The 20520-nt window shown below is 36.0% G+C and overlaps 1 protein-coding gene across 4 annotated transcripts; it reads right to left on the reverse strand.

Moving 5' to 3' along the window:
- Positions 1-4165: 4165 nt before the first annotated feature.
- LOC113302526 (glycine--tRNA ligase, chloroplastic/mitochondrial 2-like) lies at positions 4166-20077 on the reverse strand. 4 transcript variants are annotated; one of them, XM_026551443.1, is made up of 36 exons: positions 19708-20077; positions 18928-18978; positions 18488-18555; positions 18142-18223; positions 17936-17999; positions 17085-17140; positions 16740-16817; positions 16450-16524; positions 16273-16343; positions 15973-16089; positions 15771-15872; positions 15357-15483; positions 14432-14515; positions 14242-14328; positions 13561-13662; positions 13386-13449; positions 12813-12868; positions 12458-12529; positions 11652-11734; positions 11339-11387; positions 10484-10546; positions 10240-10329; positions 10067-10153; positions 9633-9704; positions 9479-9537; positions 9090-9183; positions 8352-8570; positions 7937-8031; positions 6827-6917; positions 6499-6603; positions 6179-6217; positions 5545-5634; positions 5257-5358; positions 4942-5023; positions 4741-4826; positions 4166-4467 (listed from the first exon to the last, which is right to left on the reverse strand). In XM_026551443.1, the coding sequence occupies exons 1-36, from the start codon at positions 19960-19962 to the stop codon at positions 4369-4371; spliced, it is 3216 nt and encodes a 1071-aa protein (XP_026407228.1). In that variant the 5' UTR covers positions 19963-20077; the 3' UTR covers positions 4166-4368. The 4 variants fall into 4 exon arrangements, with proteins under 4 accessions (XP_026407228.1, XP_026407230.1, XP_026407229.1 ...); XM_026551445.1 differs by having other exon boundaries at positions 18142-18215; positions 19708-19728; XM_026551444.1 differs by lacking the exons at positions 18928-18978; positions 19708-20077 and having other exon boundaries at positions 18409-18557.
- Positions 20078-20520: the final 443 nt, after the last annotated feature.

A 20520-nucleotide genomic window follows, 5' to 3' on the forward strand; every position in this document is an offset into this window, starting at 1 on the left:
GAAAGTACTTCATATCCACCGACGACGTCCCTCTGGATGGTAATTTCGGTTTCCATGTTGTCGTACAACAACTAGGGCCTTTCGCTCAAGGTGCCAAGCTATATCAAGGGGACGCAATCACTTATGTTCGCCAAAGGTTGTTGGGAATCTCAAAGAGAACCCGCAATTTTACAAAATAATGTTATACAATGGGGATTGTAGTCTCAACGAGCAATTTGTTAGGTATCAAAGTCGTCTTAACGGCGGAAACCCAATCACAAGGGACCATTGGATGGGCATTCCGATATGTGGGCACTTAATCACCAATGCATTCAATTGTGTGGTTCACTATTTTTCAAAGGATGTTAGTTTCACATACACCCCAAAAAGAACTATATGTGTCGAGAAGCTGAAAAGTAGGAGATTAGTGATCGCATTGATTAAGAACAACCACTTTATAGGCCTCCGGTTAGAACCCGATTGTCCATTGCCTACGATATGTAGTACCTCCTATTGGCATGGATTTAACCTTGACACAATGTTGGGTTGGTGTCTAATGTATAAACATAACATGGAGATGTGGAAAGCTTTGAAGAAGTCGGAGGAAATTATACACGAAGGTGAAACTGTCCTTGAGGATGATTAAATGTACCATTAATTAAACTAAGTATGCTTTGAACACCATATTATGAATTAAAGATTCTGTTTATTGGAATTTGGTCTTATTTTTGGGTGTATTACAGTGTAGTTGTATAATTTGCTTTTATTTTTTTAAAGGTTTACAGTGATATATTCGGTTAGGCCAGAAGGTTTACGTAGTACCTGGTACAAATTCGCAGGTAACCGAACCATACGCTGAACTATCCTTCAAACTAGTTTGGTTACCTGGTAAAATTGTGCAGGTAACCGAATTACTGTTACACTCTCTCTGGTTTTGGAAGCATTGAGTTTGGTTACCTGGTAAAATTGTGCAGGTAACCGAACTACTGTTACACTCGCTCTGGTTTTGGAAGCATGGAGTTCGGTTACCTGGAAAAATTGTGCAGGTAACCGAACTACTGTTACACTCTCTCTGGTTTTGGAAGCATTGAGTTCAGTTACCAGGTAAATTGTGCAGGTAACCGAACTTACCTACAATCTTAATAATTTGAAAAAAAACAAAGTTCGGTTATATGCATATCTATCTAGGTAGCCGAATATGTCTCTGTAACTTCTGAAAAAAGTACCACTCACCCAACGTGCATTTTTTTTGAAAAAAAATAGCCGTTAGGCGTAAATCTTCTATAAAAATAAACATATAACTTGTAAACTCCCTATCACATTCACATATCTCTTTCTACAAACACATTTGAATCGCAAACAACCATGGCAGCATTTGACTCCGCCTAAGATTTAGCAATCACCAAAGCATGGTATGCGGAAAGTCGAGTTCTAGATCACACCTCATCTGAGACCTTTTGGACGAAGATACATACCAAATTTAGGCAAGATTATGAAAACCCGAAGAGAAGAAGTGTTCAACAAATCCATGATAGGCTCCAAATCGTTGTGGATGCGGTTGCTGCTTTTACCAAATCCAACATCGGATTTTCAATGCTAGCCACTTAAGACTGTCCATCGAACACTTGTTACCATAATTGGTAGGCCTGTGATTCTAAAGCAATCATCCAGAGTTATTGCCATCTCGCCAAATGGTAGATGAAAGGTATTCGTCTCTGGATAAACCCTCTCGGCAAATGCAGAAACAGTGACAACATCAAATTTTTGGTGCGCATGTTGTATCACGTTCCATAGTACACAATCAAATACCTCCAACCGAACCTCATCACACTCGTCCGCTATATCCCATATCTTGTTCTTCTGACGTTTCAAAACACGAACCGCGTTATTATGATCCTACAAAAACAACATCATATATAATATACTAATAGTTTGTGAGAAATATATGTCAAAATATAATAAAATGACTGAAAAGTATTGATGGTTAAGATTCAATACCTTTGTCGCAAAGATCTTGGCATCCCATGAGTTTTTGTATCCAAACAATACCTCCCCTCCATCTCTTGGAGTACCATAAGTTGGGTTCTTTGGCGGCAAACACAAATTGTCATCAGGAATGTATGCATATATAGCACAAGGCTTTTTAGGCGTCTTTATAGGTTTCTTTTGAACTATTTCTCCTTGTTCCTCTTCCTCTTCATCCGAGTCCTCCTCTGATTCCTCATCTTCATTATCTCCATCCTTATCTCCATCTTCTTCATCTTCTTCACTGTCATCATTGTCCTCCTCTTTATCCTCATTTCCTTCTTCTTCTTCAGCTGGTTTCTCTTCTCCACCTTGATTATGTTCTTGATTGCCCATCTCTTCCACAATCTCTTCATTAACTTGTTGGATTACATTGTCAACATTATCTCTATTGACAACATCTTGGATGACAACACCCGGTAATGACCCACCTCCAAACTTAGCATTTTGGGTTCCACGCTTGCCGGCACCTAAGTGTACTCTGCCTCGAGGCGTGGGAGTTCTCATATCTTCCACTAAAGGTTGGTTGGATTTTTTTGCCTTTGCCACTAATCAAGAAAACAAAAGATATTAGCTTAACCGATAAATGATTGACTAAATCAGACGCAATATAAGGGTTCTCAGCGTAAGCTTTGGTTAGTTGCAAAAGTTCAAGAAAAATAGGTAAACTCTAAAAAAAAATGTGTTCCAGGGAAGAGTTCGGTTAGTCCAGTTTTTTGCGAACAAACTGAACTCCACATATATGTAATTAGGGAAGAGTTCAGTTTGTCAACTTTTTTGCGAACAAACCGAACTTAACGGCTATGCAATCAGGGAAGAGTTCGGTTAGTCCAGTTTTTTGCGAACAAACCGAACTGCACATATATATATATATATATATGCATATATGCAATTAGGGAAGAGTTCGGTTACAGAAATCTAAAAAAAGAAAAATGCGAACAAACCGAAGTCCATATGTATGCATTAATGGTAAAGTTCGGTTATAATTTTTTTGAAAAATGCAAAGCAACCGAACTCCACATATATCATTCGAGTGTAAAGTTCGGTTAAATCCAAACTCAATATAATGGGAAAAACAGCAAAGTTCGGTCACAAAGTTTCAACACTTTTTTTTTTTTGTATTAAAGGTAGAGTTCGGTTACAAAGAAGTCTTAACACTTTTTTGCGAACGAACCGAACTAGCAGTTCGATAACCTAATTTGAAATCTGTGGTAACCAAACTGTTCTTCCTTTCAGGAAGTTCAGTTACAAGACTAGGCTTTTTTTCAAAATTTCTCCTAACCGAACAACACATTGTATCTTCTATTTGAACCCTATTTTGATGATTTCTATTCAATTGAAGCAATCAAAATCAAATTAAAAGTAATGGGTTTGTTGGAAAATACCTGCGAATTGGTCCCATGGCAGAATCAAGGTTCTTCTTGTGTCTATTGTAGCCGATTATGACTTCACCTTCCGGTTCCACTTCTTTCTCAATTTCACTTGGGAGATTTGCTAGATGTCCTAGTGGGGGACCTTTTCCTGGAAGTCTTTTGGTTTGCTTTCGAAGAACCATTCTCATACTTGATTGATTAATTGACGATGAAAACTTTATGAATCGACGATTAATCGATGAAAACGATGTTGAAATCGGGAAGAAGAGAAGAACAGGAGAACAGTTTTCGCCTCAAAACTGTTGTTTGTGCAGCAAGGTTTAGGGATTCTTTTGTTATTGTTTTAGATTAAGTTAGAGACTGTTATTAGGTTAGGGTTAATTTTAATTAGGACAAGGGGCAAATTAGTAATCTCACGATTTTTAGGACATCCCTTCCCATTGTAGGGCAGGTGGCCTTATAAAACAATTGTCCCCACAAAAAAAAGGCCGGTCCCAAAAAATCGTTCTTTAATACCTTCCCATAACTATCAGTCTGCTTCAGTTTAAGATCCAAGTACACGACATTATTGTTAGGGAAATACTCGGCTTTTAGAATAGAAGCCCAAAAAGAGTTTTGGCTTTTCTTTCAATCTCCAGCCCATTTAAACGACATCACCATACATGAACTGCCTTATATTATGACTTGTGAGGATTGTTTTCTGTGTCTGCTAATATGGAAGCTTGAATTTGAATCTAATATAGTCTATTGATGCAAAAACACTAAGAAAATTAGTCTGCAAGTAAAGATAACAAACACTACACATCGACATAAATTAACTATACTTTCATTCAGCTGTTAAATAAACAATGTACAAAAGTTGATGAAAATTGGGATACCGATAAACTAGGCCTATTTTCTCCAACAATGACGGTGAATAAAAATCACCTTTTGACTTTCTTTCCTCGACATGAAAAAAATGTAAATGAAATAATCAGGTATTCTTCAAACCCTAAAAGCCTGGCATAACTGAGAGGTCTACTATCCCTTTGGGCAGATCCGCGACATTCTTAAGTAATGCAAGCCTGTTTTTTCTAACTCTTTCATCTTCCTGCATCAAACCAAAAGTAGGTGTTCTTGGTGATCATCTTATTTAGTATTGGTTGATTCATATTTTTACTAACAGGTACATGTTATACGGGAAGGGTTTTGGGTTGAAGGTCAAACTACTAAACTCTACATAGTCGGTCCCTATATCTAATACTAACTTTTATCGTCTCCAAGAATAAACCTTCCGTGAAGAAGGTCAATTTTGATTCTTTCAGCATTAGAGTTTTACTGTGACAAAACACTGTCAAATAAACAAATGTGTGAGAGAGTGTACCGCCATGACAAAGACATGGTTGAAGAAATTTTCGAGGGGCTGAATCAGTCGTGAAGATGAATCGACAAAAACATCAACCTCAACACCTAAAAAGTTACACAATAATGTTATTAGAGAATATGATGTTATTGACTTGCAATTTAGGATGAGAAAAGCTAAATGATATAGTAGGATTCGGGTAATGAAGAGGTATACACGTACCAGGGTGAACTCTGGTTTTTACATCCAAGAAAGCACTCCATAATTCTCTCTCTTCATTTGTCTCGAATGCATCCTCATTTACCTATTAAAATCAAGTGCAAGTGGGTTGAGGAGGTCCACCAGGTAATATTTGTATCCAGTTTAACGATTGATGCAGTTTATAAAATATCAGTCAATATTAGTGTATCAAGAAACATTCTCCAACAGAAGGAAAAAAAAAACAAAAAAAGAAGAAACTTTGAAGAGTAAGTTGTTCTAAGTAAAATTTAGACAACATAGACGTGTCAACAACATCTGCAATCAATATTTAAGTACCTCCAAATCAGCGCCCACGTCTTTTCCGCGGATGATTCTAGTGGGACGAGAATATGCTTCAACAACTTTACTTAGTAGCTCGCCTTTCGACAAGCTATCCATCTACAGAATCACATGTCGTAGCTATATTACATAAATATATAAAATGGAAAAATGAACAGAAGGGATATGTTGGCGTAACAATCGAGAAGTATAAGAATAAGGGATAGAAAAGAATCAAAGAAAATATAGAAGAAGAAACTAATTTGATATACAACACAGTTGCTATTAAAATGAGAAATTTCTTACCTTAACTGCCGACTTCGTAGCAAGGCATGGCCAATTTGCACGCTCTAGAAGGACAGATCTAACAACTTCGGGACTTATACCTTTATCCACCTGCCTCAAAAAAGATTAGTATAATCTATATATATTTTAATCATATATCCTATATATTATACTGAGTACCAGCTGCATTTAAGATAACATGAACAATCACATCATAGAGATGTGCTACCATAAGGCTTTAGTAAAACGACCATATCCTCTAAAATCTAGAGTCTAGACCTCTTTTCGTAGGTGACTAGAAATCACCAAAGTTAGCTGATGAGATGATTATCCAACTCAACAACCTTCAACGGAGATCTCTTATATATGATACTAAAACATTCATCAATTGTTTACAATCCCCAAAAGAAGCTAGGCAAGAGCTTCCCATGCTTAACCCCTGATGAAGAAATCTTGAATGAAATGACCATATTCATATTACAACCGTAAAGTTTCCACTGTCTCCTACAACATACTGCGACCTACACTTTAATATTGTAATCGATGGAATATAGGAACTAAAATTGACTGGAGTGCCATGCATACTTAAGCAACAACAAATTCAAAAAGGGGGAAAGACCAAGAAAGCTGAAAATGGAAAAAGTACAACCCCTACCAAAAATTGCTCAAGTCTCCGTGTCACGAACTGGTGCACCTGAAAATATTGAAAAGTAATCAAGTAAGCATAATAGGTGGAAGACAAAATCAAGAAAGCTGAGACAAAGCACATTTAAGAGATCTTGAGTGCATCATTCAACGCGACCAATACAATTGGCTGATCAGGACCACCAGATATAAACAAGTAAACCACTGTAGATGGGTTATCTTCAATAGAGTATGCTCATGCATCTCGTGATTGTCTCAGGGTATGCTCGAGCAGACAATCTACAGTTATACCCCTTATGTTTACTCAAATGTATAACAAAAGATACTCACTTCATCGATCGTGCTGCCATCTACTGGTATTGGCTGAACTTCAGCAGCAAGTCTTAACGCATTTTTTAAGTCCAAGTTCTTGTCATTTTCCACCAAGATTTGTACCTGTTTAAAGATATGACAGCACCATGTGGATGTGATTAGAGGATATACTTGAACTGTATTGCAATCTAAATTCTTCTAGTTTCAGTTCGGTTTTTTCCTTCTTTCTTTCTTTCTTTCTTTTTTTTTTAATTATTTTTTTTGACAATATGGGATGCTACAAACACACACCCTCGCTAATATATTATCACATACCATGAAACAGAATAGGAAAGAAAAAACTAACCAGACCATATGAGATTCTCCGCAAGCCAAAAGGGTCACTAGAAGCACTAGGCTGACAACCGACTCCAAACAAACCTACAAGACCATCTAATCTGCAGCATGTAAAGTTTTTCAAACCATTTTAAACTTCTAAGCCATACATTCCCATGCATAAAAATCTGAGAGCAAAGACAGCATAGAAGAAGAATGTTTACCAGGGAAGAGAACATCATAGCCAGCTTCGTACTAAAATGTAGTTTCTTTGACTGTTGGTTTTAGTTTTTTTTTTGTGGTTTAGCAACAAACCAAGATTAGTTTGAGCTAGTTGTTCATAAGTTTATGTTAAGCCGGATCAATAATAATCTGGATTAAGGCATGAATTAATCACAGACTAAATGACTTAGCTAATGGTTAGAGCTAGATTAAGTGAAGCAGTTATGAGTTGTCCTATATAGTTATTGAGGTGTCTCTAACTCGACCATGGGGTAGAAGTCTAAGTCAAAAATCTAGTTATAATTAGATGTTCTTCCGATTTCTTCTTGCCAATTCTATAAAGTTTATCAGTAGAGTATTGTTAGCAGCTGCTTATACTATGTATGATGTTGCATATCATGTTGTTATGAACTCATGATGCTGTTCACCTCAGTCGTGGTGGTGATTGATTGCACTATACATAGTGTTCTTGTGCTAAATCGGAGCTGTAGAGTATATAGCATTGATCTGGATGTAAGCATAAGGTGAAGTTATTATCATATTTAGGTTTGAATAATGACGAGTAAGGAGTTGTAATTCTAAAATTGGTAACTTAGTATTATATTAATTTCCAAAGAAACACACTATTGTAGAAAAGAAGGATGTTCTCATCCTTCAAAGAAACCCACCAGCTTAGGAGATAGAATCAAAAGTTTGACTGATTTATTTGCAATGTGAATTTTTGGGCATATGGTTCTACACACTAAATTACCATCTGCAGGGAATTCATCGCCTTCAAGAGTTCCGCAAATGGTGCATTGAGAAACTCAAATAACAGAACTAAATATTATGAACTTTTAAAATAGACAATAAAACCTTTAAATAGGAAGATTATGGCAAAAAGTAAAGTAAAAGAAATGAAAATATGATATGTACTGACCTGTCAGCAGTGGCCAAGACTACGCCTATATCACTTTTTGGAAGTATATCTCCAGTGAATCTAGGCAGTGTCATCTCAAATAATGCCTCTGCAATCTGTTTACAGGAAGCATCATAGTATTACAGCCAGTTGAGCAGAACCAGTTACAAAGTGGTTAGCAGTCACTAGCACACAAGATAGGACTGTAATATAAAAAAGACCCAGCAGCAGACAATAACATCTATTTTCGAGCAGTAAATCAGATTTTTCAATTTTTGGTTGTCCTCAACAACATCTTGCTTTTTCATTGTGATATGATCATGGATATGGAGGGATAGTTAAAACAATACATGCTTTAACCATAAACTAGACATGTTGACTGCAAGAATATTACAACAAAAGAACATGCAGATAAGCATTAACTGCAAATAATTACCTCTTCTGAGTAACCATCTCTTAACGCGTAATGGCGTGCCATTGTCCCAGAGAGAGAAGTAAACTCTGTAACAACTGCAGTTGCAAGATCTGACATAGCTAGTGATGCAGCTTCCTGAACAACAGGGATTCTGTCTTTATCTATTCCCATGGCAAAGCTTAATTTAGCAACAGTTTTTTCGACGCGCATCATCTTGTCCAGCATTGTCCCCAGCTTCTCCTATTTTACAACAAATTGTTCCCAAGATAAAGTTTGAGGTCATAGAAGAACAAAAAAGTAGATACGAGTTTGTTTATTCGGACGAGCAAAATACTTTGGTACATTCAGATCTTCCAGTGACTCCTCAAGATTTTTTTTGTTTTGTTTTTGTTTTAAATTAGCTATTCTGGTGGATGCTCAAGTGATGCTAAAGCGTCTGGCGTAGGGCATGACGCAGGGGCATTAGCTTGGTAAACAGATTTTAGTAACCATTTGTTCGATTCTGCATGCTCATTAATATCATAATAGCCCAACTATCTATCTGCAATTATGTTGGTCTATCCATCTCAGGAATGCCATTGCTATTACAAAGTTAAGTAGAAGACTTAAGGGAACTTTCATGCTGTTTGTCACATTTTAAATTATTATAGAGTTCGCTACAAATTGAACAAACTAAAGCGTCATGCTCATTTCATAGATGTTTACATCGAAGAAGCTGAAGAGTGAAAGTTGTGATACACATCACATGGCTTGACTTACATGAAAAAGAATCCCTTTCAGCTGATTACGGAACTCATTAAACTTTTTATTTGTATCCATCTCATAGAAAAATTTGGCATCCTCATAGCGAGCTCTGTTCCAGAATAGCAGTTTTTGTTAGTTCCAAAAAGAGTATTAAATGAATGAAGATTGATGGATAACCAGCAATAATAGCACATAGGGCACACCAACCATAAGAATGGAACGGTAAAAACGTATGAAATGCTTTGAACTGAAATTTACTTAAAATCTACATGACTTGACAAATTCATGTCCAAAAAACAAACTAGGAGATCTGACAAGTTTCATCTTAGTGGTATTGAAAGCTGAATCAGAATATGACCCTTCCTAGGCGAGAAAAAAAGAAAGAAATGGCTTCACAGCTGTACCTTAGTACAGCTTCATTCCCATTTCTTACAACACTCTCGTTGATTGCTCCATTTGCCACCTACAACAAAAATATTGATTAATTTCGGCATTTCGTATGCATTATTCAAATGACCCCAATGTAAGCAATAATCTAAGCATGTAATAGCTTCTCACAGCAATGAAATATGGCAGTAATCTCCCATGGATATCTGTCACTGGAAAATACTTCTGGTGTTTCTGCATAACCTGCATAAGCGGTGGAGAAAGCCATCAGGCAATTACATGGATCATTCAGGCAAAAATATATAGCTCGGAGTGGTAAACCTATCTGTACCAAAAGTACATGATTATCCTGTAGTAACAGTCTGCCATAGAACTCTACAATTAACCATGGGCTATTTTCCAAATCCCTCTGCCTTGGGTTTATAAATGAGATGGCACTTTTGATTATAGTGATACTGAGCTTCGGGTTACAGTTTGGAATTTTGGACCACGAATAAATAAAGTAGTTGTATTGAAGAATAAATCCAGACATAAAACAATCATTAAATTGCTGTATATGGTAAAACAAAAGCATTTCAGCACAACATTACAAGCAGATATCTTACCATTATTAACAGCTCTTTAGGAAGCTCTAGGAAAGATTTGTTGAATTTTCCAAGTATTGGAACAGGTGCCTCGACAAGATTCACAACCTACAGGTTATGATTGTAAAATATAAAAAATCATTGCTATAAGGTTGCAGTTTAGTATGTTTAGAGATAAAAGAGCCAACTAATACCTCTTCTACTAAGCTGGTTTGCATGATAAGATGCCCACCAACACTTTTCGCTAAAGAAATAGAGTGTTCTAAGATATTTCTCTTGCGCTCCTGTATAGTCAAATGACATGTAAACAAGTTGAAAGATCTGCATCGCTTGTTTTTCTATACATTTGCATCCAGGAAAAAGCGACTCTCCAACTTCCACATGAAGTAATTAATCTCTTCAATGGCAAGCATACTATATAAGATCTTCATAGCCTACCTCAATCTCAACCACAACCCCTGCATTCTTCATTGCACTAACATAAGCCTCAGCTTTTTCAACCTGTGAGAAGTTAAGATAATTTCATTAATGCGAAGTTGTCACTTGTTTCAACAAGGAAAAAAGCAAGAAGAAGAAATTATGCTTCATGATCATATTTAAAATTGCATTTAATATCTCAAGTAGGAGAGCATTATGGTAAGAAATCAAATAGATACACCCACAATCTAAGCAAGGACTGTTAGCGTTTTGTGTTTTCTGCAACAAATTTCTGTTAGTGTAAGCTAATCCTCAGATGAGATAAAGTTAAATCCGATTAGTTGAAATCTGAATTAAGGCATGTTTATAGTTTACACATGCACCAAAGACTAGCTTAAAGTTAATGCTAGATAAGGTTTAAGTATGAGCTGTCCCATGTAGCCATGAGGTGTCACTCCAACTCATGATGGAAAGGTTGGAGAGACATGTGGCAAGCATGATTGTTTTCTATTTCCTTATTCTGAATGTGTTTGCTCAAGTATAGTGTTATTCAAGATGTAGCATAAAGTGTTTTCTGTTTTCAAATGTATGGTATTTATACAATGTTTGATTCTGATTTGTGTGCTGTGAGGATGTTAATGCTAGGGCTAAGTCTGGTTTCAGCAATATGGTAAAGTTCATATGACGTTCAGCACTAAAGTATGGTGATTATGAAGCAGAATTTCCAACAAGGACATCAATCGAATATAATGAAAATAAGAACACAACACACTAATATAAATAAATGACGCATTAAGAAGTAATTTTCCAGTAACAGAACACAAAACATTAACAGAAATGAATAATACTGTATGATGTTTAGTGGGAATTATATACCTCAATAGTTGCGGAAGGAGTATTACGAAGACCGTAAGATAGGCTCCCGCTACATTAGATAAAATTAATATTAGTGTATACAGGCTTTTTCTCAGACAAGTATATTTTGAAATAAAATCGATGACAATGTAAATAATGAAAATCCAATATTACTTTATAGCTATAAGAGCTAACAAAATAATTAAGATGACTACTTCTGCATGTTCAAACTAGACTTTAAACCGTTTTCTTAATCATTTTGCTTATCATCTATTTGTCGAAGTGCTATCCACCAAAGCTTGCACTTCCAGTGTTAAAGACACTTGGTAATTACCTCAACACACCAGCAAAAGTAAATGGGACAGCAGCATCTCCATGGAGAGCCAAAATCCAACGTATGGGCCTACTGAACATAATCTAAAAAAAAAAGAAAAACACAAGAGCCAATTAGTTTCACAGCCTGTAGAAAATTATTGCCACATATGATTCTATACAACCATAGGCATGGGAAACACCAAAGGACCCAGAATAAACATCGTGTCATCACACACACACATATTCATTTAGGCTAAACTCAATAAAAAGTAAAAACTTATATGATATGAACAACATAAGCAACCATCACAAAAAAGAAAGAACAATATAAGCTCGAAAGGGTTAGCCTCTGAAGATTCTAAATATTTCATTAAGCCAACAGAGAACACGTATTGTGAACTGCTATTACCTAACCAATTAGAAAACATATATATCAATTATTTAATAAATTTGAACTATAAAATTCAGAAGACATTTTTAATTTAATACCAATTAGAAAACATTTTTTTAAATGATTTTTAAGTAGTCGATAGTTTTCCCACTTATTTTCGGTTATATGAATATATTTTAAAGTTTTGTGCTTTCTTTTTTTGGGTTATATGGAATCATTAAGGTTGTTTGGTTACTTAAATTAATTGTATATATTGGGTTATACTCCATAAATATATGAGCTATGTATATGAATAGCCTAAAATGCAGTTAGAGCTGTTTAACAAACAAAAAAAGTAAATTATGTAGAGTTATGCATATTTCTTTCTATGAAGCTTCATAAGAAACAAACAACAGTGAGAAACTGTAGAAAGAATCAAGCTTTCAGTAGGTCACCTGAGTGCTCCACCGCATTGACTTTGGAAATGATATTTTAGCGATAGCAGAAGGCAAATCTTCAGCAAGAACCTTGACATCAAAGCAGATGAAAAGACTTATAAAATAGTGAGCTGTAAGCAACAACATAGTTTCATTCAAATAAAAAAGATAAGAAATATAAAAGGACAAGCTTCTCTAAAATTTATGCACCACAGATTCAATATTCCAAAAAGATTTATTCACTTGAGGAATGTGAATTTGCCAGTAGAATGTCAACTTGATTACAGACTGCCTAAACCAGTTATGCATTACACATCATGGTAAACAATTCATTCTCATAAATCTCATAACAGTCAGAGGCTATGTCTCTAACCTCTAAAGCTAGTCGTGCCGACTCCAACACACGAACATAAACATATTCTGTCTTGCCTGCCACAGGAAACACCACTGTAAGTGTTAAAACGTGTATACCAGATACTAAATACAACGCATACGATCCATAAGTCAAAAGTATCATTCTACAACACTTTCTAGCCTAAAACCTAAAGTAACTAGCAAGGCAGTTTTTTTTTTTTGCAAAGAGTGTTTTCTGAAACCACCGTTGGATAATAAAGCAGAACAGCGATTAGAGATTGAGTTTACACCTAGTCTACTTAGGCTACATTCTGTGTACACAACTGTTAACTCTAAAAGCCTGAGTATATGTCTTTAACAATAACTTTACCGGTTCCAATTTCAGATATCAGGATAAGAACTGCAGTGTTTTCAAGAAATAGAAATTTGACCAGTAAAAGAGGATATCTAATCTAGATTACTCCCTATCAAATGAGATGAATAGGTTGCAATGGAAGTAACAAAATTGTTATTACTTATTACTCCTATAATCTTCCGAAAAAATAGGATACACACTTGCAGATGTGCAAAGTATCTGTCTGACGTTACTCACCGTCAGTCTTCTTAAATAGTGAGTCCATTGTCACGCCATTTTTACGGCAAAAACCTTCAGCAGCCTGATAAATAAAGGAGATAGATATAACACTAGAAAAACGAATAACTTGCTTCAGTTATTGTATGTAATTGAAGATGCCAAAAACATACATAAAAGACACAAATACACATACCTTGGTGGGATTTCCTTGTTGATCATATGCCTTTGCTACTGGAGGTCCTCGAACTTCAACCTCATTAGCTACCTGCTTAGAACACAGATCCCCAACAAGAACCTGTAAAGACAATATTATTAGTTACTCTTAATCATGATGAAACAGAACTCAGAAACTTAGTGATGTAGAGTAAAACAAATAGACTTATACTCATAACATTCATTGTTGGCCTCAAAAACTGAATCCTGGTCAGCTTATAGCCTTCTAGTTTTGAATAACAAAGTAAAATCCAAATGTTTTGCAGCTAATTGATAGTATTATTAATTGGCATGATTAATGTACTGTATTAGAACATTCTAAGTGCAATGACCCGTTAAAAAATCAAGTAACTTTTACCTGTTCAAAATTAAAATGTCATAAGTTAAGTAATCTATATAGGTATGGTGCAGATTTAGAAGATTATTCAGTGAAGCAATCCTGAACATACAAGTATTAGTATGAAGAGAACAAACAATAGCACATGCATGACACATCCAATGCACCGGCTAACTAAGGTAAGAGGGAAATGGGCAACCCTAATCCATTCACTTTAACCATTAGAATGCTACATTGCCACTGCAAAAAATTATGTCAACACAAAACTATCGAGAAAAACACATGAAGGGTCCAATTTGGAGTGCTTGTGCATCAGAAACATACAACTAGTCTGCGAGGTGTACCGCATGCAAACACTTCTCCATGGCTCAATCTTTGCTTTTCGAGCAACTGGATGATTAGATCTTTGAGCTGCAACAACCAGCAACTAACTGTTAAAACTATGCCAATAAATAAATTACTACTTCTGAGAAGAGGACGTCTGTGCATTCCTTTGCTTCATATCAAAATATACCTGCTGGCTTGCATCAACCACATCGTGTGGTGGCATCTCTTCAGTTCCAATTTCAAGAACAAATACTCGAGGATCGTCAGACACCTGGTACAAAAGTTCAATTCAGACATTGATTGTAATCCTCAAAATAATATAAAGCTAACAGTTTTTTACATGTGCGCATGAACAGTAACCTAAGAAATTGTGCTCTATGCTAAATTTCTGAATGCAAGGTTCGAAAAGAACAGCAAACCTAGTTTTCGCAATAAAAGTCTAGCGGTGGACTATGTATCGGTGTTGCATAGGGGTTAATTTTTCTGCAGCACTGGTACAGAACATTTTTAATTAGATTACGCTTGCCATATAAAGCATGTTAGAAATTATGCACTATGTATGGAGTATCTGAGATCTGGAACACGCTACCGTTATGTACTGTGCATGGTGTTGAAAACTCTCTATTGCTTGCTAATTGATATTTTCATTGTATATAAATAGTGCAAGGATGGAGATTATCAAATCGACAATTGGGAAGAAATAAAAGATAACTATTGAGAAGCCCAAGTAAGGTCATTTGTCGCTCGAAAATATGCACAAGGATTCTCAAAACAATAAATCTTCTTCTTCTTGCTGCTTATGAAGCTAGGTAACTAAGATACAACTAAAAGAATCAGCTCAAACCCCGGTGTAAGTGGGATTTGAACCCAAGACCACCTAGTACAACTACCACGTACCTGACCGACTCAAGTGTTGGACACTTGTGTTGTGATCAATTAAGCTGGTTTATACAGATCAATCAAATGTATTTTCCACAAATAAAGACAAAGAACTGTTAACATTCACCATAGTAAGCAGACCTAGTTCTATGTGAAAAGATCCCTCAATAAAGATGTTCTGACCCTATCAATGGAATGAAAGCAAACAACTCCATCAAGGAAAAAATGCTAACCTTTGCTTTAGCTAGTTCAATAACATCTTTGGAACAAATAAAATTGTTGGCCTCCGAAACAATGCCTAGGGGATGCTCAAGAGACTCTCTTGTCTTCACCCAAAGCTGTGCACATTGACGGGCTAAACTGTTCACCAAAAACGAAACAACAAAAACTATCCTGCTCAGAAACTCCCCATAAGCATAGTTCAATACTCAATTTTTATGTCATCCAGAAAGACTTTGTAATTGTTTACAATAATGCAATCTCCCCTCTTTCTCAACATATTTACCATGTAACAAAAACAAAGCCTGCAACAATCGCCACAGTAACTAAGAGAAATCAATAAGATTTTGTAGTGGTACATGTGTTCATGCAACAAAGCACTTTCAGCCCAAAATATATTTTGGATATTGGAATGAAAACAACCACACCTTCGCATGCGACCAAAATATCGAGCTCGCTCAGTAACACCAACAAAGCCTCTAGCATCCAAAATATTGAAGGCATGAGATGTCTTCAGAAGCTGATCATACCTAGCAGTGGGTAGAAGTCAAGTTAACCAGCGCATAAGCACAGGGTATAAATTAAAGAGTCAATATCTTACCACAGAAATAAAAAAGTTTATAAACATACGCTGGTATCGCAAGATTAAGTGATAGTAAGGAGCGAGCTTCTGCCTCAAAAAATTCGAAGTGTTTCTGGATTTGATTAACACTAGCATGTTCTAAATAATATGCACTCATTTCTTTTCTGGAAAAGAAAAAACAGAACCGTATCAGCTTCAAGCGATGCTATAAGATGGAAAAAAGTAATGAGGAGCAAGTCTGATAATGCCCATTACAGATTAAAAAAACATTATCTGAACGAAATTGCACTGAGATAGCAAACTAAAAAATAAAATTCCATGGTTCTTTAGAATGATGTGGTTTATACTCGTTTTCGGAAAAGAGCTCTCCATATGTAATGCCATCAGCGTATTTGATTTTCTTGAAATGATCCACCCCCTGTCAATATGGCTCTATCAAAACACATCAGACCGTGAAAATTATTTGATGGTAATAAAAAAAGTACCAACAAGTATTTACTCAAAATTAACATATTAAACTCAACCTGGAGTAACATTATAATACGTTCAAGGCCATACGTTATCTCCACTGATACCGGCGATAACTGAAGACTTCCAGCCTGAAAGAGATCAAGGGAAACTGAAAACAGAATGACCATACAAAAATTCTGATAGGTTCCACTTCAGTGTAGTGAAACCAAGAAGATATGCCAAACTGGAAGAATGACTAAAAGCAGAGAGGAGTATGATGGATTTTTTCTGTAGAGTGTAGACTATAGACTGATAAGACAAGATAAACACATGCAGATCTACACGAATACAAATAGAATATTACCTGCTGGAAGTAGGTGAATTGTGTGATCTCCATTCCATCCATCCAAACCTCCCAACCCAGACCCCATGCACCAAGAACCTAGAAACATGTCAAAACTGAAGTTAATATAAGTAGATAACATTTAGCATACACCATCAATTAATAGCTAACTGCTTATTAAAGTAAGTAAGAATTTCAAACTAGATATTGCGTCCAAATATGAGTCTACTTCATTCCAAAAGGCAGCATTCACATTTTACTCCCAGCATCAATGATTGTACAAGCACAAAAAAAATGTAGAAACAGCAAGGCAACATAAACTACTACCAATTCTAATCAGTTCCACAAAATCAGATAGGATTTTACCGGACTTTCCCAGTTGTCTTCCACAAAGCGTATATCATGTGCATTGACATCAATACCTGCCATGCATGACAGCTTTAAAACATGGAGAAAAATGAAGTGAAATTACTAAAATAATATGTTCAGAATGATAGGTGTGAGAAGTTTTTTTAAGTTCGATATGCAGATTAAAACAGGAATTCAAAATAATCTACTGCTATGCCTTATGAGGTAGAAAACAGTCAAAACGTGTTTAAGCCTTTAAAGAGAGGAATTTGCCCTCCTATTCTGACAGTTACAAAGGGAAATGGTGATTTCTTCACCAAATAGTACTGCAGAAACAGCTCATCGTTCAAGGTATAAAATGACGTGTAACTATGATTTATAACCCCATTTTTCCTGTCCAGAGACCCCAGCCCTTCCAAAGTCAGCTTGTCAGTATCTAGAGCCTACATATTTCATGGCATACAGTACAATCATTAGAAACATTAACCATTTACTATCCCATAAACATGGTTCGGGGTTAAATGTTCCTTCCCGGGATATTTCAGTAAAGGTTCAGAAGTTGTAGGGACCAAAATGGCTTGTCACGTTTGTTTTACCCGCCTTTTTCTCGGCTTGGCTTCCGCACAATTGGTGAAGACATCAGAAATTTAAACTTTTCACTAACAGAACAAGACTTGCCTAGTAACAGGACTTTAAGTAGCGATGTCATGGCATGAATCGAACACATAAATAACGGAGTCATGCTGATACTCGAAGCACAAGAACGAGCAAGATACTTCGAGGAGGTCATTTGGTTTAGCATGTTAGCATACAAATACATCTAGTGTGGGGTCTTAAATATCAAATTAAGCAATATAAATTTACACTACCTAAAGCAAGAAGGCTGTTGATATACAAATCTTGTGAATTTCCCGGGTCTGGCTTTAATATAACCTGAAATGGGATTCATGAGAAACCATAAAACTATAAGTTGTTTTGACTTCTATTGATAATAACAATAACCAAAACAAGATAATTTTCTAGGAACTACCAATTAGTAATTATAATTTTATTTAAGCAATAAGTCAAACCTAACCTGGAATTGAGTGTGTCTTTGGAGTCTATTTGGATTCTCTCCATAACGACTATCATCTGGCCTAACACTCGGCTCTGCATACCTTTCAACAAAAAATATATGCAATTACACCCAATATTAAATACCTCTCATGACCTTGTAATACAAAACAAAAAGGGAAATCCAAAAGTTACCACAAATGCCATTAATAAAATACGAAGTAAAACAGTAGCATAACAAATGCCATTAACAAAACATGAAGTTAAAACTCCTAAACAGAGTAAGTACCAAATAATCTTGAGCAGTTTTTCAACAGAAGCAAAACAGTAGTCACCATTTGTACCACAGTCATTCTCAATATACTTACGCAACATTCCACGGTTCTGGACCCAAAACTCTCAAGAAAGTCAAGGGATTCATAGTCCCTGCTCCGACCTAAAATATCAAGTCAACTTCTATTAACTCGTGTCATAAGATGCTGCTAACTGAAGTTCATATAGAATAATAGGCGATTAGAAAAGACGAAAAGAAGAAAGAAATGAATGAGGAAATTGAAACCCTACTACTCCAGAAACTATCAAATCTATCACGATAAGGAGTATGTGTCAGATGTCACTGACTCTTGCTAACAAAAACTCTATGTGCTCAGATATATTCCTATGATATTGAAGAAAACCACATTTGAATCAGTCAGACCTCAACCAGCATATGCAGACAAAACTTCACGTATCCGAGAGGAAATATAAAACACCTAAAAAGAGGGTGATTTAACAGCACAAGTAAACATTCAAAAAGAAAAGCCACTACCTCTGTATTGCTACATTGCATTATGGTGCATCCAACGGAAGCCCAATACTCCTGCGCAGTAGGAAAGAAGTCACAAATATGACAACATAAAATGTCTATAAAGAAGCACATGAATGATGTGAAAGAGCACGCAGAAGCATCTCAAAGTCTTAAATCATGTGCAGGCCGGTGTCACTGTAGTACAGTAGTAAAGTCATTGGGTGATGATACCAGTGACCTGAGTTCGAAACTCACTAGCACCAAATTCTTTACGGATCAATAAAATTCTTAAGGCAATTTAAATTCACTAAAGCAGAAGTACCTTTTCAATTTACGTAAAGTAGACACGAACCTATTATTACAGAAGCAAAAATTTTCATTATTTTGACTTACGGCAGAGGCAAATTCACGCCTATACATAACCTAGATCATTTTACAACATGACCACACTGTCATCATCTCACCATCGTCACCTAACCACCACAGAACACCTATCATCTCTACAATCACCACCTTCGTTCCCCACTACCCAAAAATCTATATGCCAAATGATACCTAAAAGACTAAAACAATTACATTTCTCAATAACTACATCCGTTCACAATTCCCAACAATTTTGGACCAAGTGAACTGTGAACCACTTCCTAGCTTTGCAATTGCGATAGCAGTTGAAGAATCAAAAATTCTAAGTTCTTACTATTTAATTTTTCTTACCATCATTAACTAAAATAGAAACATTCCGAAAACTCTATATACTACTAAATAAACAAAATGCACCAAAAATAAACTCGAACCAGATACCTGTAACCGTTGAATAGCTTGTTGGAAAGTAGGAATAGAAGGTCCTGTTAGGGATTTTGTGTCTTTAGAAGAAGATTGTGATACTGAAGAAGTAGTAAGAGCAGAAACACTAGTTTTACGCAATCCACGACGAGAGGTATGAAAATAGGAGTTGTTGAAATGGTTAGGGTTTCCTTTTGAAGCGAGGAGGATTAAGAAATGAGTTGTTTGTGGTTTTAAGAAAGTTAGGGCCAGAGGAAAGGCGAGAATCGCCATGGTTAGTGATGATGAGGTAGTAGTAATGGTAATGGAAATGAGTAAGTGGTAGAGAACTTGGCGAAATAGGCCTAATCCGTGAAAATTTATGATGACGAAATGACGTCGTATTGAATATTTTACGGATCCTTTCCTCCCAAATCCACTCGAATGGGTTAACCCCAAATCTCTAAGGCCAAGAAGCACTATGGTGGAATATTTTGCTTGGTTTAGCTACATTATCAACCATTAGGCGTTGTTGGGACGATCGAAGGGAGTCCCGTGAGTGTTCAATGGTGGAGCCAAGATGTAGTCCATTTGTAACGTTTTTTTTCCACGAAATTGGATCGACAATAAAATAATCATCAATCACGATTATGATTAGACGCTGTCAAAATGATCGGAAATCGAACAGATTGACGGTATTTTCGGCGGGAAAATGGTAAAAAAACCGTCACCTATACTTTTAATTTTGATCTTGACCGTTGATTACCAACAAAACTCGGGCATCGGATGTAAAGCTGTTGTTGCTAATGAAAAATTGTTAGAAAAATATGTTACAAAATTGTTAATAAGTAT

The sequence above is a fragment of the Papaver somniferum genome, chromosome 8 (assembly GCF_003573695.1).
Source record: "Papaver somniferum cultivar HN1 chromosome 8, ASM357369v1, whole genome shotgun sequence".
Classification (NCBI taxonomy): Eukaryota; Viridiplantae; Streptophyta; class Magnoliopsida; order Ranunculales; family Papaveraceae; genus Papaver; species Papaver somniferum.

What these genes read in the sequence shown, in the direction of transcription:
- LOC113302526 (XM_026551443.1), bottom strand. Translation starts at nt 19,962, where the DNA reads ATGGCGATTCTCGCCTTTCCTCTGGCCCTAACTTTCTTAAAACCACAA. An exon ending in ACTTTTGCTGGTGTGTTGAG is followed by an intron (nt 11,388 to 11,651) that starts GTAATTACCAAG and finishes TATCTAATGTAG; the next exon opens with CGGGAGCCTATCTTACGGTC. An exon ending in CTAAAGAGCTGTTAATAATG is followed by an intron (nt 9,705 to 10,066) that starts GTAAGATATCTG and finishes CCGCTTATGCAG; the next exon opens with GTTATGCAGAAACACCAGAA.